This window comes from Mesoplodon mirus, assembly GCF_964341445.2.
Source record: "Mesoplodon mirus genome assembly, chromosome: 8".
Taxonomy (NCBI): domain Eukaryota; kingdom Metazoa; phylum Chordata; class Mammalia; order Artiodactyla; family Ziphiidae; genus Mesoplodon; species Mesoplodon mirus.
In genome coordinates, this window is record NC_138984.1 from 77,478,256 (window position 1) to 77,495,485 (window position 17,230).

The window sequence follows — 17,230 nt, forward strand, 5'->3', positions numbered from 1 at the left end:
AGTGATTTAAAAATATTTTTAGCCTGAGTAATGTTGACTATTATAGTCCTGATATACTTCCAAACAGATTCATATGACTTTTTTCTTGCAAAACATAATGTCCTAATTTCTAGATGGAATTTAGTGTTTTACTTTGATTGCTTTGTGCTTTTTTTCTTACTTTATAAAATAGGTTTATTCTATATTTGGTTTAATGAAACATTTCTTCATAATTAGATGTCTCATGAAATGTACCCATAAAATTTCCTATTTAAAGAAAACATTTTGTGTTTCTTAGTCTCTAATATGAGTACTTATGAACAGGCTTATTTTGAAGCTTTTCTATTGGTGAAGTAGTTTTCTGACTCATTAATTCAACAGATTATGTTTGGATTTGAGCAATAAAAACAATTAAAACTCAACTATAAATCTGTGCCTAGTTTTTAAGTTTTTTCTCCCTAAAATTAGCACAGTATTGAGCACTCTTCTAAGATAACAGGATAGCAAGATAATTTGATCTGTTTCATGTCATTCTTAGTTATTTACGTTTGATTTTCAAATGGGAGTATTTGGCTTTCCTTTGATAATATTTGTTTACTTTGGAGTTTTCATTTTTCAGTTTTGACATTGAATAGAACATGTTACCATTTGCATTTTTTCTCTAATTCTTTTGAATAGAACACATCTATTTCCTTAATGGACCCATCTTATCTTTTCATCTTCATTATTTTGATTTTTTTGACTGCCAACCTTATAATCTTAAAAGGATGGATTTCCATCCTAATTCAAAACCAGATACCTGATTTTCCCTGTATTACATTGTTTCATTTAGTCTTTTTCTCTATTCAGTTTCAATACTAAAGTCTTTCAAGAAAACAAAAGGTATCTTATTTATTTAATAAAAATAATGAAACTTTGAATAGAGAGTGTTTTTTTGCAATCGGGAGTTGAATGCAGTAATTCTGCTTTATAATATAAAATGTTAGCTATAAATAAGTCATCACTCTTGTACTTTCATCTTCAGAAACACACCTCTGTGGTTTTAATACAACCTACCTTTGGACAACTCCATGTCTTCCAGTCTTCTCTGAAATCACATATAGATAAGACTGAAACATTCTGGATTCTTTTCAGCCACTGCAAACATATTCGCTCATCAGTAACCCATGTAAGCCAACTGAAATAATAATCACTGCAAACAAATCAAAACAGACAGTCACAACCATAAATCAATATCACATTCAAATAATTTCTTAATTTGTGCTTTCTAAAGGATGTATTTTGTTACTCTGTAATATTTATTCTAGATAAGGAAGGCAAAACATTTCTTTCTCTTCAGAGAGAGTTTAAATATACCTGCTGACTTTTAAAGAATATCTATAAGAGAGTTCATTCATCTAATAGAATTGCTTTACACTTTAGTTTTCTCCCAGTTGGTATTTTTATATCTCAGGAAAAAATTTAAGACAGAAGGCCAAAGCTACTGGTTAATCTAGAGGAGAAAAAGCATTAAACTGGCTATTTTCCCATAGCTAAACTCAAGTTTTCACTTCTTAACTAGTTGAAAGAGAGCTAAGTGGGTAAAAGATAGGCAGGCTTGTGTTGGAAGCCGAGTTTTAACTGTGACCATGGTCAGGGGTTGAAATTCGGGTTAATAAAATGGAGATGATGTATGCAAAGTAACTCAAACAATGCTTGGCACAAAGTGGATGTCAATGAAAGGCAGCAATGGTTACTTGGCTCTGAGGGTGAACTTGTAGTTAAGAGAACAGCAATGTAGATGAACCACAGAATGTTGGACATAAATCTAAAAGAACTCACAGAGCTAGAAGGGGTCTCTGGCTCAGATTCTGGCTTTATCTCCTACTAGTTATACTACCTTAGGCTAATTACTTAACATATCCATGCCTCTGTTTCTATATAAAATGGGAATAATAATAGTACCAGTTTTAAAGCTTTCTGTAAAGATCTACTGAGAATGCTTAAAGTGCTTACAGACTATGCTCACTACATAGTGAGTGCTCAAAAAATGTTAGCTATTACTATTGTATTGTTAGTATTTTACAGATGCTTTAAACAAGCCTCATGACTCCTTACATGATGCTCTTCCTATCATTCTGCTTGCTTCCTAAGGAGAATGACACATAAAAAACCAGATGCATTCAGTCAAGTTTTCATCAACTAGATTAGGGTGGGGAATAATGGATAATTAAAAAAATTAAAGCTATTTTTGATTATCTGAGAGGGGATTCATCTTGGCAAAGCCCAGCAGAGGCCTCTGATGAGGATTTTTTTCCTATTAGTGATCAATCATCTGGCCCCGGCTGACTTCCTTCCTGAGGCAGGAGGAGAGGAGTCAAGCCTTGGCCTGATAGGGTGTGGGAAGGGCTAAGGAAGACCACCAGGCAGGGCTTGTGGACCCCTCCAATTTACCCACTTCAACCTCAATGACCAGGACTAATCAGACAAGATGTACGTAGGGCACCATGCTGGGGAAGTGAGAATGCTTCAGTCCCTGTCTGCCTGCAGTTAATCCCAAAACAGATAATTCTACAACCAGACCGTTTCAAATAGACTGCATCCTAGTGAAAAATGCTAATATTTGGAGAGGGTTGGCATATCTTCTCCTGTTTGTCATACACATGTGATAAGCATGATCTACAAACCCTGGGAGAAAGTAGGTCAGACTTGGAAGAAGCCAGGATGAGGATACATATGAATCTTACTATCTCTCTGTTTGTCTCTAACTTACACTCACACATCCAGAAGTAGCACTTGGACTGAGCACCGTGGTCATCTTTACATGTGTGAAAAGGGCTAATACTTTCAAATCAATTTAAGAAACTTATTTGTGAATTTTGATTTTGTTATATATTTAGCTGGGCATGCTAATTTTACTTATTTTTGCTGTAACATATACATCATAAACTCATTAGAAAAGAAATGTAAACCTTGATGAAGAAATTTCAGTGTTAAAATTCAGTTTGAAAAGGGAAGCAACAGAGATGAATATACCTTGAGGCTATCATTGCTGGAACTGGCACTTCTCTGGGACCTACATGCTCAGGGTAAGTGGCATCAACAATAAAGATCCGAACAATGGGATTCTTAGCTCCAGCCTGTGAAGAAAATGGACATATATAAGCTCATAATATTCTAATTATCACTAACATTTTAAAGACAGTTTAGGAATTTAGGCATATTTTTATTAGCTAACAATGTTAGGTATATTATTGTTGAAAACATTCTAATTATAACATGACCACGAATTTCACTTCAGTGCAATTACAAATATTGTGCAACCAGAGTGAAAACACATATTTTAAGTGATTAATGAGGGAGTTTTGATTCATAGGGAAAAATATTTGGGCTATAAAAGTCAGTTCTGTAAGTGATATTCTCTTTTCTGACTTTTAAGACAGATATTTCCCGTTATAATTGTTATTAGGATAATTAATTATAATAATATTGCTTCACATGCCAAGGGGAGTGCCAAGGGGGATTGATTTTGGTAAGAAAGGGTAAAGAATAGATAATGAAAGATACCTTTTGCTTTTATCCTGTAATTTGGTCTAGGACAATTACCAGATAGTCTACTAGTTGGTTACATTATTACTGCTATCAATACTCCCAAATTAGGAAAATTCCACCTCAAAATAAAGTATCATGGGATTTACACTGTTCTAGCTTTGTGCTTTACGTGCTAGTATATGCCCTAGATTTACATGACAGTATAGTTCATGCCCAGACATCTACTTAGAGTGCAGTTACTTTACTACAGAAAAAGAGAATCTTATAATTGTCAAACAATTTAAATCCACAAAATTTAGATATATAGCCATAAATGGCTCCATGCTATTTGGCTTTATCAAAGAAATTGTCCAGGCTCTCCTCACACCTTCCTGTTTCACTCTGAGCTTTAGGTGGGACTTTCTGCTTCTTTCAAGTTGCTTCACTCCTCAGTTCAATGTCAGATGTTTCAGCAACTTCAGCCTTCAAAGAAACATGAGAATTTGGGTCCTGACTTCTCTATCCATGTGAGTTACTTCTCAGTTCTGGATTTCTGCATCTCTTCCTGCACCCTATCACCTTCTAAAGATCCAAGTTCTTTTACATCTTTTGGGTTCCAAGTATCATACCTCTCACTTCCAAACATCTCAGCTTCCAGACTTTATATACAACCCTGAGGTGTCTCTTACCTAAACACTCATCTCCCACCCATTGCCTTTTCTCAAAAGACTTTTAACATAAATTTTAGACTATCTGGAATTTCTGTTTCTCTTGATATGGCCACTTTGACTTGCTTTGGAATCCACTTGTGTGTATGCATATCCATCCCGTCTTTGTCACATATAGGGACCCATTGGCTCCTATGACAGTGTTCCCCTTGACAAGGGAAAAAAATTGTGACTTAAGAACAAAGAGCTAAATTCTAAAATCACTTCCACTCCTTGTGCAAGAGGAGAATTTATGATTTGATCCCCTTTCAGATTTCTTGTCTAAATTAAATTAGGATACGACGTTTCTCCACTGTGACCTGGCCGTTCTTCTTTTGCATACAGGTTGACTGTCTTGAGACATGGGACTGTATGTGAAGTATGTAAGTTAAGGATTCTAGAATGTTTATACGAGAAACTGAGGGCTTACACTATGTCTAATTCCCTCAAAGAAGAACCTAGGCTCATAAACTTAACCTACCATGTATGTCCAGAAAAGACCATAACTCAGGCTTACTTCGACATGAGAGGAACACCACATTCAACATTTTAATTTCCCATTCTACTTTGAATTTACATGAGAATTCAAGAGGGAATTGCAAAACAGAACTTTACCCGAATTTGGAGCATGAAATATGAAAAAAATTAAAATTAAGTTAAGCTTGTTTTTCCTCCATGATCTAGACCATATGTTTTTCAAAGACTCTGCAATGGATTTTGCAAAGACTACTTCATCCAGCCCAACCAGATGTCCAAAGCAACAGATGTCCACATAAATAATAGAGCACAGTACAATGTTTGCCTTACAATGCACAAGGATAAGAAGCTCTCCAAACTTGTTGATCCCACCTCTATTCATGGTATTGGTTGCTCATTTTGACACCAGGGAAATGGAAGCATCTGCTAAAAGTATTCCACATACCTTTGGGTATGGAATATTTATTGTTCTAGGATATTGTTCATCGCCATAATAGGAATAGGCAATAACTGGTATCTCTGTATCATTAAATTCTGCATATGCCAAAAATTTTCCATTAGGAGACCACCAGAGAGCATATTTTGTAGCAAGCATTTCCTCTGAAAAATAAATACTACCATATTAATTACTATGACAGTGTACTGTTAAAATCATCATAAATACTTCAAAATACATTGTATATAACCATTTATTAACTGAAATAATTTATTTAATGTGGATATGACATATGCCATGCTTTGGTTATCAAAAGATAAATGATCTAGATTTAGAGGAATAGTTTAACTTAATACCCTATATCAAACATCAATTAGTCTTCTGGGGAATTGACATTAATCAGAAATGTAATTTTAAAAATAAATAGTAAACATCTCAGCAATAATTAATTTTCCCTTTTGGGGCCGCTTCTGATTTTTACAGTCATCTAAAGTAGCCAAAACAAGGAGAACTGTACTTATACTACAGAGTGACATAAATTTGAAAGTTAACTTTCTCTCCTGGGAATATTTTAAATAAAAACAGTTAATTCAGTTATATACATTTTTAATAAAGGCAAGGACTAGAAAACCTTTTAAAGTCCAGTTAATTCCTAGATACTACATGACCCAGAAAGAGGACAAAATTCATGAGAGCATCAAGAGCCGAGAATATTTTCCTGCAAAATAATACAGACAGTTGTTTAGTTTTGGAAAAAAGGTTTATTTTGCAAGAAAAAAACAAACCCGAGAAAATGTACTAACGCAGCATCTAAGGACCAGATACTTCTTGGAATATAAATTATTACTACCACTTTATAATGCTCATGAAAATAAATTCTGCAAGTCAGATAACAAGAGTTTGTTCTTTCAGAATTTGCACGTCCTGTTCATAACCTGATAACAGCTTTCAGAAATGCCACCATTCATCTCAGTAACATACCACTCATCTAAACGTTACTAAACGTGTGCGATTATTTTCAATTAAAAGCCTAACGGTAGCAGTAAAAAAAGAATACAGCGTACCTTCATAAACCCAGTCTGGGATTCCATTAAATATTTTATTTTCTTTTCCATTATATGTTATTTGAAAAGGTGGGTCTTCTGGTCTTTGTTTCAGATAGATATTGTTTTGATAGACATATGCCTAGAAGTGGTGGTAAGTTAGTTAACAAGGAGAAATTTCATAAGAAATACAATAAAGCCTGCATGTTTGTGTTAATTATTCATCTAATACTTATAAAAAGAGTGATAATCCAGATGCAAAAAGCCTCACGCCTAAGATATCATTTTAATAGGTCAAGAAACCCCAACCAACTTATATTAACATTATGATTTTTAACATAACATAAAAATTATTATTTTAAAGTCTATATATTAAATAGAGAATAAAGCCTGCTATTATATTCGTTGCCTTTATTATCTAAATAAATAATTGTGTATATTGACAGAAAGTCAAATAAATCTCTGAATATTAATAGCTAGCCAGATCTAATCTTTATTTAGAGTCCTTAAATAAGAGCTTGGACAAAATTTCATGTTGTCTGAAGCTAGTCTGGGAAACTTGTGAAAACCATATTTTTCCTGAGCTTTCTGGCACAACGCATTCTGGCTGAGTATAAGGATAAAGTTTTTGACTGCGATATTTAAAGAAGTCTATCCATGAGCTTGAGATTTTACGGAATTCTCAGATGGGTTTCAATTTATCAAAACTCTTCCCGTTTTTAACCACTTAAAATAGTCATAAATGTATTTTTTTTTCTTTCAGGCATGGAAATTTAACAAAGGCCAAAATCAAATGGCTCCTCTTTTATTTGAATGATTAAACACTTCTATAATTTAAACATTTACTAATTTACTCCCAACAGGCGACCAGCATAAATACTGAATTGGACGAGGAAGCTCATTTCTTCTTATAAACTCTCTAGAAGAAAAGAAAGAAAATAAATAAATAAACTTTGCTGTTCAATGCAAATAACAGGTATAAAAAGAAAAAATAAACAAACAATAAACATAAAGCATCATCGTTTCTGCTTCTTCAAACCTAATGGAAAAAATGTGACGACATGGGACAGAGGACATGGGGTAGTAGTTGGAATTCTTCACTAGTTACTTACAGGTCGTTTAACTTCTGACCTTTTATATTGAGGTGAGTGGATTAATGGGTTATAGACTGAGAAAGTGGGAATACCTCCAGAAATTACCTAATGGAACCCCCCTCATCTTATAGAAAATAAACTTGAGGTTAGAGAAATGATAAGACTTTTTAAACATCATATTGCTAGCTCTTGGAAGACCCCTCATTAAACTCAAGCCCTTTAACCCTCAGGACTGTAAAATGTGTACACACCAGGCTGAGATGGTTGCTGAAGCCTTCCAGCTCTGAAATTCTATAATTGTGCTGAAGTTTAATATGTACTCTTCCACATTTTCATTCACAACCGCCATCTCTGTGAATGCATATGCATTTCAAATTTTTGAAAATAAGATGCCATTTGACAATCTCCCCAAGGATCTGACTTGAAATCAGAAAAGGAAAGGAACATCTGATCTCAAGCTAAACTGAAAAAACAGATCATATACTGGGCAGTATGCCTTAAGCTTGAAAGTCCTCCACTCCACCCATGGGGAAATTTCAAATATATTATTGACCAAAAATCTCACTTTGATGCTTAGAGTAGCCCTGCAAATACTCAATTGACTGACTTGCTCTGTGGAGTTTCTACAGTTCTTCAGCAAGAATGTGTTCAGATTTTTATAAGTGTTAAAGAGTTGTAGGATGCTGTGCTTAAGTTTTGACTATTATCTTCTTGAAGACTGTATGAATAGTTTCATCAAGAATGCTTTTGTGGAGATGCAAAACAAGACCTGCCTCCAAAGTATAATTTGAAGAGTCTGAAGGAAGACTCCTTGTCTGCCCCCTCCAAAAAAAATCTCTCCAACTTGGACCTAACATATGCTTGATATTTCTACTTTTCCCATTCTTTTAAATTTTGGACACCTGTGAAGACTTGCAACACATGTTAACTTATTAGGTCATGAAGTACGAGGCCTAGCGACCAATGAGGGAACATGGCACTAGACAGATCAGCTTTGATTGGAGAAAGAGTGATGGCCCCGGAGGAAGGAGACTGTTGGTGCTGCAGTGGGAATCCTGATTGCTGGAGGGAAGTTTATGAGCACCAGGCCCCTGGGAAGTCTGGAACAGATCAACATACGAGGGCACAGGCAAAAGAATGTCCCAGAAGAGAAGACATTCATCCTTGATTTATAATTCTCTCTCAAACCAGTGTCCACATTACCTTTGACATTGTAACACTGCCTTAGGTTTCCATATACCATGGAATCTCAAGCATGCCGACAGCACCAAGCTGAAAATCTCAGTGTGCAGTTTCTTCATGGCAGGCAGGTCACCACAGCTGCCATTGTCTGTGTTTTACAGTATGAGAGAAAGTGGAGGAGTGTGCTTTACAAAGGCTGTCATGTCCTCAGTAATCCTTCCCTTGCTTGAAATCAGAACTATCTTCATTTTCTCTATGGTAGATTTTTTATAAACCTTTAGGAGGCACATAGAAGACTTGGAATGAGTGATATTCAGTCTTGCCTTGAATCTCAACAAATTTGTCATTCTTCACTCCTTAAATTATGGTGTATTTACCTGACAAAAAACCAATCTCGCAAATTAGATAGTTGTGCAAGAAAAAAACAAACAAATTAGTGGTTTGATTAAATTCACTGCACAAAAGCTAAATATTTAAAATGATTCTAGGCCATAAAGCTTATACAAACCATGATTGAAATATTAGTATTGTCATCTTCTTTTGGAGTGCTGTTTAATTTGGTGAACCTCAACATAGGTAGGACGTGGAGAATTTCATAATGATTAAAAGAAAAACAAGGAGGACTTCCCTGATGGCGCAGTGGTTGAACGTCCGCCTGCCAATGCAGGGGACACGGGTTCGTGCCGCGGTCCGGGAAGATCCCACATGCCGCGGAGTGGCTGGGCCCGTGAGTTATGGCCTCTGAGCCTGCGCGTCTGGAGCCTGTGCTCCACAATGGGAGAGGCCCCAACAGTGAGAGGCCCGCATACCGCAAAAATAAAAAAAGAATTAAAAAAAAAAAAAAGAAAAACAAGGAAATGATTAAAGCCTTAAGAAATTCTACTGAAAGAGTAAGGTTTCCACTTCACTAGTCTAAAGGTTTCTTGAGAATAGGGTTGGTACCTCAAGCTCATTTGTGTCTCCCCACATATACTTTTCACATAGTAGGTGCTCAATAAACACTTCTTGAATTTGATAATGATGTGGATACAGAGAAAAAGACTCAGAGTGCATTAGATGGATTTAGGGTCTACGTTACATAGCAGTTCCTATTTCTTAATTTGACAGTTTAAGAAGATCAGAGTTATTCTTTTCTGAACATTTAAAAGAAGTAGAAACATAAAGTTTTTTAAAATTTTTGTGTTCTTACTAGACAAAAGGGGAAATAGACCATAAGATTTTTCAGTACCTCTTCAAGCCATACAAGTATTTTCACTTTTATATAACAGCAAATAGGATATCACATTAAGAGGAATAATTTAAGCAATTCAGTGTCCATACTTAGTCAGAAAGATTTTTCTAAAGTGCAAATCTGATCATGTCATTTCCCATTTAAAACTGTTCAGTGATTCCCTATTGTCATCAGAATGGGATCTAAACTCTTCTTAATGGTTTCCTCATTATTATTTGGTCCATGATTTCTGGCCTCAACTCCTTCCCAAACTTACACCACCTCCTACTAGTAAGCATGCCCTCCTCCAATTTCAACTTATCTGACCTATTTTGAGTGTCCCGAACACTCCGTGCTTTCATTTCCTTTTGGGCCTTTACATGTTGTTCTTTCTGCCAGGAATTCTCTCCCTCAGTCCTTTGCCTACCTACTCATTCATTTAATTTTTTTTCTTGTAAGCTGTAAATATTTCACATAATTAAACATAAAGATAAAAAATAATATAATAGATGACAATTTAGCATCTAAATTTAAAAGATATTAACATTTTACATTTTAAAAAACAATTCATTTAAAATTAATTAAATTTAAATTAAATACTGCATCTCCCTCCCTTCTGCTTCCTTCCAATGAAGGAACCCCCTCTCCCCAACATTGTGTATCATTCCCATTCATTTTTGGTACTTTTATAAATTTGTGTACTTTTATAAATTACATATTTATAATTTGGTGTTCAAAAGTAGGAAAAGTAAAACTATAGAGTGTATAAAATGTAAGATATGAGTCAAATAAAAAGAGGTGAATATTCCAAAGGAGTATTTCTTTGAATTTCTTAAGTTGTACAGGTATACATATATTGTAAAGAAGTAAGAAATTAAGACCAGAAACAAGAGAACTCAGTCTTAATCTCAAATCAGAGTCTGGGGTGCAAAAGTCTCTATATGAGACTTAAGTAGTGTTAATTAAAAGACATGAAGTTTTACCCATTTGTAAGGCGGTAGATGTGATACGTTGCTGTGTAAGAGTATCTCCAAAGCTGTCAGGAAGAAGAGGCAAAGACAAATCATGATTCTTAAAAAGCTTAGGTCAATAATGTATAATCATGGGTCATTCAATTCAAGGTTCAGAATTATAAAAGGACTATTTTCACAAAGCACTAGGAAAGGCATGTTTCAATTCTAAATGAGTCTCATTTAAAGAGTTTTACTGTGGACTTTTGTGCTGTTCGTCCAAATTCCAGAACTAATCTCAGCAATGATTCAATCCTCACTCCATAAAAAGCATATCCAAAGACATTTCTTAACATAAAAAGCTTTTCTCTGACACACTCTACCCTAAAAAATGTTCCCCTTATGCTTTACCTTGATTGAAGTAAAACCACTATAATTTCCAAGTCCCATAAAGATTACCCTGCACCTGGGTAATTATTATGATAATAACCCTTTAAAATTGGGTGAAGAGAAGTTATTCGAAATATAGTTTTGTTGCTAAATGCTTGCTTTTCTTTGAACATAGTTTTTTAAAATAGTAGAGACTGAAAAAATAAATAAGAGATATATAGCATGTAATTCCTCCAGAAAAAAACTGCTCGTTTCTCATTAAGTTTATTTGTGCTGTAGTTAGTGAATAAAGCAAGTATTATTCTGGATTTTGTTTCCTAAAGGGCTTTCAAACTTTTGGCAAAGAAGCTCCAGTGGATTGAAACATATCTTTCTGAAGATTGCAGGTGACCAAGACCTGGTCCACTGGAAAATAATCAGCTGTCTGAACAATGGGGAAGGGGCAAGCTTGACTTTTCATTCTGTGTATTAAGGGAGTTTAGCATCTCAAGTAGAATATGAAAAACGGCAGTTAAAACAAAAGGTTCTTGATCTAAGAGTAACTATTAGAAGTTGAATTTGATAGTAAATTCAGAGTAACTATTAGAAGTTGAATTTGATAGTAAATTCTTCTTCCCTTTTACCAGCATAAGTAGAAAAAATAAGGTGATTATCTTCCATCCACAACTTCATTCAGGAGGGGGAAATTAAGTAAGGCCTAATAGTCCAGCTATGTGGGATTCTCCTACACTAGGCTTTCAAAGACAGATTTAAACCCCTGGTCTACCAGGGTTAATTTATATATATATATATATATATATATATATATATATATATATTAATATACTGACTGTGGAGAAAAGGGAACCCTCTTGCACTGTTGGTGGGAATGTAAATTGAAACAGCCACTATGGAGAACAGTACGGGGGTTCCTTAAAAAGCAAGTGAATTCAATAAGGTATATCTTGATTTTTCCATTTTCAATAATAATAAATATCAACAAGGTTAAAATATGTGAGAATTGACTAATGATTCATGATACCAAATAACTTTTTTCTGATGAATATCAGTGTCCCCAAAATAAGTTTTTCCCTTAAGATGAAAGTAGTTTCTACTACTTGATGGTAACCAGACAAGAATGCCAAATTCTGAATTATTTGTATATGTTTCTGTTATGCTTTGGGGGTTCAGCTAGAATTGCATCAATTTCTTGAATATTTAGAGATAAAGATAGACTCTTGCTTCCTCTTACTTTTATAAACCAATCTGTGGGCTAGTAGGAGATACAATCAGATAAGCCCAAATTAAATAGTCAATACCTTTGAATAATCACTTTCTAGATATGCAAATTGCCGATCAGGTGATAAACCATAACTTGAAGCATTCACACTTTTCTGAAATTATGAAGAAGTTGATTAGAATACAGAAAAAATAACAGAGCCATATAAATTTGTAGTTCTAAAAGAATATTATATCATCGATATACTCCCACATATACATTCAAAGCAATTTTTTAAAAGTTTAAGTAGTACCTACTGTATACAAAGAAATTTACTACACATTAGGGGATGAGGATGTGATAAATAGGATATACTTTGTGATTTCAAGAAGCTTATAATAGTAAACTTCTAAATAAATAACATTACAATTTAGAAAATTTTATAAAAGAGATATAACATTGCAAAAGTGTTAAACAGGGAGTGATTGAATGCAAATGATAAGATGGTTTGTTGCACAGAGAAGGAGAAATATCAGCTGAGCTTGACTCTAAAACATTATTAGGCTCTTAAAGGTAGAGAAAGTAGGTCTGAGAGTCCAGGAGGCCAGAATAACATGTGCCCATGTATCATAGGACCAGTCACTGAGCCTTTATTAGGTACTGTCCTAAGCACTTTCAAATGTTACTTCATTTAATTCTTATACTAACCCAAAGAGGTATTATTATTCCTACTTTACAGAGGAAGAACCTGAGGCATGGTGAGGATGGAATAATATGGAATCTTACCCAAGGCTCCATAACTAGTAAATGACAGAGCCAGGATTTGAACCTCAGTTTGCCTGATTATAAGAACTGAGTTTGTACATTTTATCTCATAGGATACCTGTTCTGCAGAGGAAGAAAAATGCTAAGTGATTTGAGCGGGCAAGGGCAATAATCTAGTGTGACTAGAAGAGAGAATGGGAGGATAACTGTGGTGGGAGATGGTGCTGAGAAGGCAGGTTGGGTCCAGATCAGGTGCTCAGGTTGTACTCTGTTCTTTGGTCAGTGAAGAGCTGGCAGAGGTTTTTGAGGAGGAAGATAATGGAGGATACATACCATGGTGGTATTACTCAAAATAGTATATGATTCTCCTGTTTCAATATTATAAAATACTATATTATTATCTGTAGATTGACGAAGATATTCTTGTCCTTTAAACAAGAAGGAAAACAAAACTTGAAATGATCTCCCTTAACAGGAAATACATTTATAACAAAGAGAAGCCTCTCTTATTTCACATACTGACTTTCTTCTTCCTCTCTGTCTGGTACATATTGCTTTGTCAAATTTAAAATATGATAGTAAGTTGATGGTGGAAGGGAGGAAAGGGTTGTTTTTCTATATTACACAAAAATGCCATATTTGCTAGTAGGAGCCTTATTCTAACCAGTTCAGGGTGCTTAGGAGTCAATTTGGATTTTCTCTGTGTTACAAAGAGAATAAACCAGTTTAAAATTGTATGTTTCTTCTGCAATAAAAAAATATATATTCCATTTAGGCCGTGTTTGACTTAGTTTAAAACCTATTTTATATGCTTATTATTTTCTAAAGAGAAAATGAAAATATTCTATTTTGTTTAGTGGCACTTTAGACATGAATTATATATAATATAAACAATTTAGTTACTCTTACCACTTGTTTGATTAGACTCATTTGACAACATACTATTTTGAAAAACTATATGTAAGTATCAATTTTATGGACCTTAAAGGATTTGTCTTCAAGTTAGGATTTGTTCATTTCTCAGATTATCTAGATTAACAATGGAATTTTTCTTTTGGTAAAATACTCATGACCTCTTCTAAATAGGTGCTTATTTCCCATTCTGAAAAGCTATATATATCATATGATCAATTTATTCTAACAGTGCATTCTCAGATTTTACTGTTCTGCTAAAGCTACTACTGTATTGGCATCATTACTATTGGACAAACCCTGCCTAAATAGTTCTGTGAAAAAATATTTTGTTGGCCACTTGACTTATCTAAATAATTGCTGTTTTTATCCATTTCAACTAAGATGGCTTATGTTACCATAGAGAATTGTTGGCAATAAAAATAAAAACCAAAAATCATACATTTAAAAAAAACCCAAAAGGTAAAGAAATAATTCACTTACCTGAAATCCAGTTTGGAAAAAATGTTTTATAAGAAAATGTCCCATTTAAAATATCCTTCAGTGTGAGTGCTCTTGTTGTACTTCCTTCAGAGTTATGAACTTTGGGGGAGGAAGAAACATATTATTACTTAAAAGAAGATGAATAACTCAAACGTCTCTCATCTGTTATTCCTCATATAATGAAAAGATCTGCCATTACTAAATCCTTGTTTAACTCTTGTCTTAATAGCTCTGAGTAGTATTTCCTTTTTGATAGACAAGCTAATGAGGCTTAGAGAAGTAGTTTGATTGCCTGGAAAGGAACACTGGTGGGAAAATCTCGAGGAGTGTGACAGGGACCATGCTGAGCAGCAGGGACATTATTCTTCAGACAGTGAAGAATTTTCAGAGGTTTTTAAGAAGAAAGATGAGATGAGGTTCCAATAACTCTAGGTCTTGCAAAGCTGGGATTGCAGACCATGCAGGTTTCACTAAAAATTTAGCCTTTTAAGCAGTTCATTGTAGTTCCTCACATATGCTTGGCTTGGATTGCTACTGATTTATCAGTGATATATTTTAGCATCCCAATTGGTCAAATGACATCATCCAGAATCCTTACTTTCAGACATCTCAAGAAAGGCATTAATGAAGGTAGATAATTTCTTATCCTGGCTAGGGGTTTTTATAAAGAGAAAATGGACCAGAAGAAAAGAAAACCACATCATCTATACAAATGACCTTGGAAATTCCAAGAGTAGAGGTTCTCCATATAAAAACTAACCTAAAGTAGCTCACAAACCACAAGCAAATTTCTCCTGTATTTGAACCCTCCAAAACAATTTTATGTTTCAAACGTGATTTCCATTATCAGAACAAATTCATTATAGAGCCCTGAAACAGTCAGATATACCAGAAACTCTGGCAACCAACTTCCAATCCTTCTTCAATCCATATTCCTGTTCTCCATCCCTCCCACCTTACCCCTTCTCCAGGCCATCACTTACAGAACCAAAACTTAGAAAAGTGTCCTATACCTTGAATAGCATATATGAATCTGGTATTTGTTCATGTAAAAATAAAACTGTCAAAGATGAGCTTACATTTATATCCTCCTGTTAAACTCTTCCACAGCTTTCTATGACTCTTAAGATAAAGACCAAAAATGTTAGTCTGTACTATAGGCCCTAGCTGGTCTGGAATGGTCTACCTCTCCAGCCCCTTCTTGCCCCACTCTCACTACTTTGTAGACTCCAAACATGCTGGGCTTTCTGTTTCTCAAATACTGATTTCTTTCGCCAGGGCTACTGAACCTCTTCCCACCTTCTCCCTTCTCCTTATAACTTCTCTTCAGCCTTTAGTGCTTAATATAAGTGCCACTTTCTCTGGGAAGCCCTTTCCTGATCCCCTGGTTTAGGTCTGGTTCCCTTGTTATACATTACCATAGGCCAGGTTCCCTATTTTAAGAACATTTGTCTTGGTTTGTAATCTTGTATGTATTTGAGTGATTATTTTATTCATATTTCTTCACCTTCCTGGTAGCTATAAGAACATAAGTGGCTGATAAACCCCTATGCAACCAGGCACTAAATACTTAATAACATTAGATTATTCTAATAATCATCTTTGTACAGGTTCTTTGCATCCTAAGTAAGGTTGTACATGCCATACAAGTATTCATAATGAAAGTGCTTCTATTTAATTAAATGGTCTTGTGCAAAATTCATACCACTGATTTTATAATTTCCATTCTATGAATAAAATACTACCATTTTACTGCAACAGCATTAGTATAATTGCTAAGTATTTTAATTCAATTTTATTTAACTCTCTTAAGATCAAATTGTAATCTGTTTCTAATATAGTCAAGGGGAAATTCTAACACTATTTATAATGGAAATTATTTTCCTTTTGAGATATATTTAATTTGTGTCCTCACAACCCTGAACATACAGATGAAAAAAATTTTAATTTAGAGAATTCCTTTACTGTGAATATGAAAAAACTAGGTAATTGTTTTTCTTTAAACTTTTTTCAATATTAATTCAATAAATGAATATAGTCTTGGTGATATCTTTTTTTGTCTAGCATAAATAATGGTTTGATTATGGCTAATGACTTATATAATAGATTTTCCTATTTAAGTATCCTTGCATATAATTTTCCTTACTTGCAATTATGTTTAATTGAGAAATTCTTAGCTATAATTAATCTTCATTTTTATAGAAGGTTAAATTAAGTGAGCTAATTCAAGTGAAACATTTAGCTCTATGCTTGGCTGTCAATAAATGTTAGCTTTTGTTATTGTCATAGCTTATCAGTAGTCTTCAAATAAATATTTTTGATCATTGTTTCTCAAACTAATTTGACCACTGGGATTGTTTTTTTAATATCTACTAAAATCACAGTATGGGAAATGCAGTTTCAGATTAAGCTATTAGTATATGTAATTAAGGTTAACTTTTATTTTAATATAATGGAATTCATCAGTTATATTTAGAACATCTTGGTCATCCTAGGGCTCCATAAGTGAAATAGTCCAATTATGATCATAAATAGAGTTAGTACTAATACCCCACATATGAATAAATACAATTTATAAAAAACAAGAGTTTCAAATTATTTTAAAAATTCTTACTCATTTTCCTTTTTTAACATTAATAATCATGCTGATCCTTATCAGATTTCCCAAAAAGATTTCAAAGGTTAGTTATTTATTCTTTTTAACCTCTAATTTAGATTATCCTCAAAAGTTACATGAGATTATATTTCATATTACTTCCCAGTTAGTCATTTATTTTAAATGGGTGCATAGTAGTTATAAATACCAATGATCTATAGAGAGAACTTAACATATGTCATATAACTCAATATCTATAAAGCAATATAAATATATATTAATTGTACTACTAATTATT

At 33.9% G+C, this 17,230-nt stretch overlaps 1 protein-coding gene across 5 annotated transcripts in view; it reads right to left on the reverse strand.

The window, feature by feature from the left end:
• The window catches only part of FAP (fibroblast activation protein alpha), a 71,635-nt gene that overhangs the window by 40,545 nt on the left and 13,860 nt on the right, over nt 1–17,230 (reverse strand). For 4 of the 5 annotated variants that reach the window (XM_082630325.1, XM_082630328.1, XM_082630324.1 and 1 more), the window contains 9 exons: nt 14,337–14,435; nt 13,275–13,369; nt 12,277–12,351; nt 10,622–10,674; nt 6,999–7,071; nt 6,174–6,294; nt 5,119–5,273; nt 2,995–3,098; nt 1,036–1,171 (listed from right to left, as the gene is read on the reverse strand). In XM_082630325.1, coding sequence (XP_082486451.1) covers nt 1,036–1,171; nt 2,995–3,098; nt 5,119–5,273; nt 6,174–6,294; nt 6,999–7,071; nt 10,622–10,674; nt 12,277–12,351; nt 13,275–13,369; nt 14,337–14,435 — 911 coding nt within the window. Of the gene's footprint in view, nt 1–1,035; nt 1,172–2,994; nt 3,099–5,118; nt 5,274–6,173; nt 6,295–6,998; nt 7,072–8,449; nt 8,577–10,621; nt 10,675–12,276; nt 12,352–13,274; nt 13,370–14,336; nt 14,436–17,230 lie in introns of those variants that run through there. The other variant, XM_082630327.1, reaches the window with a different exon arrangement.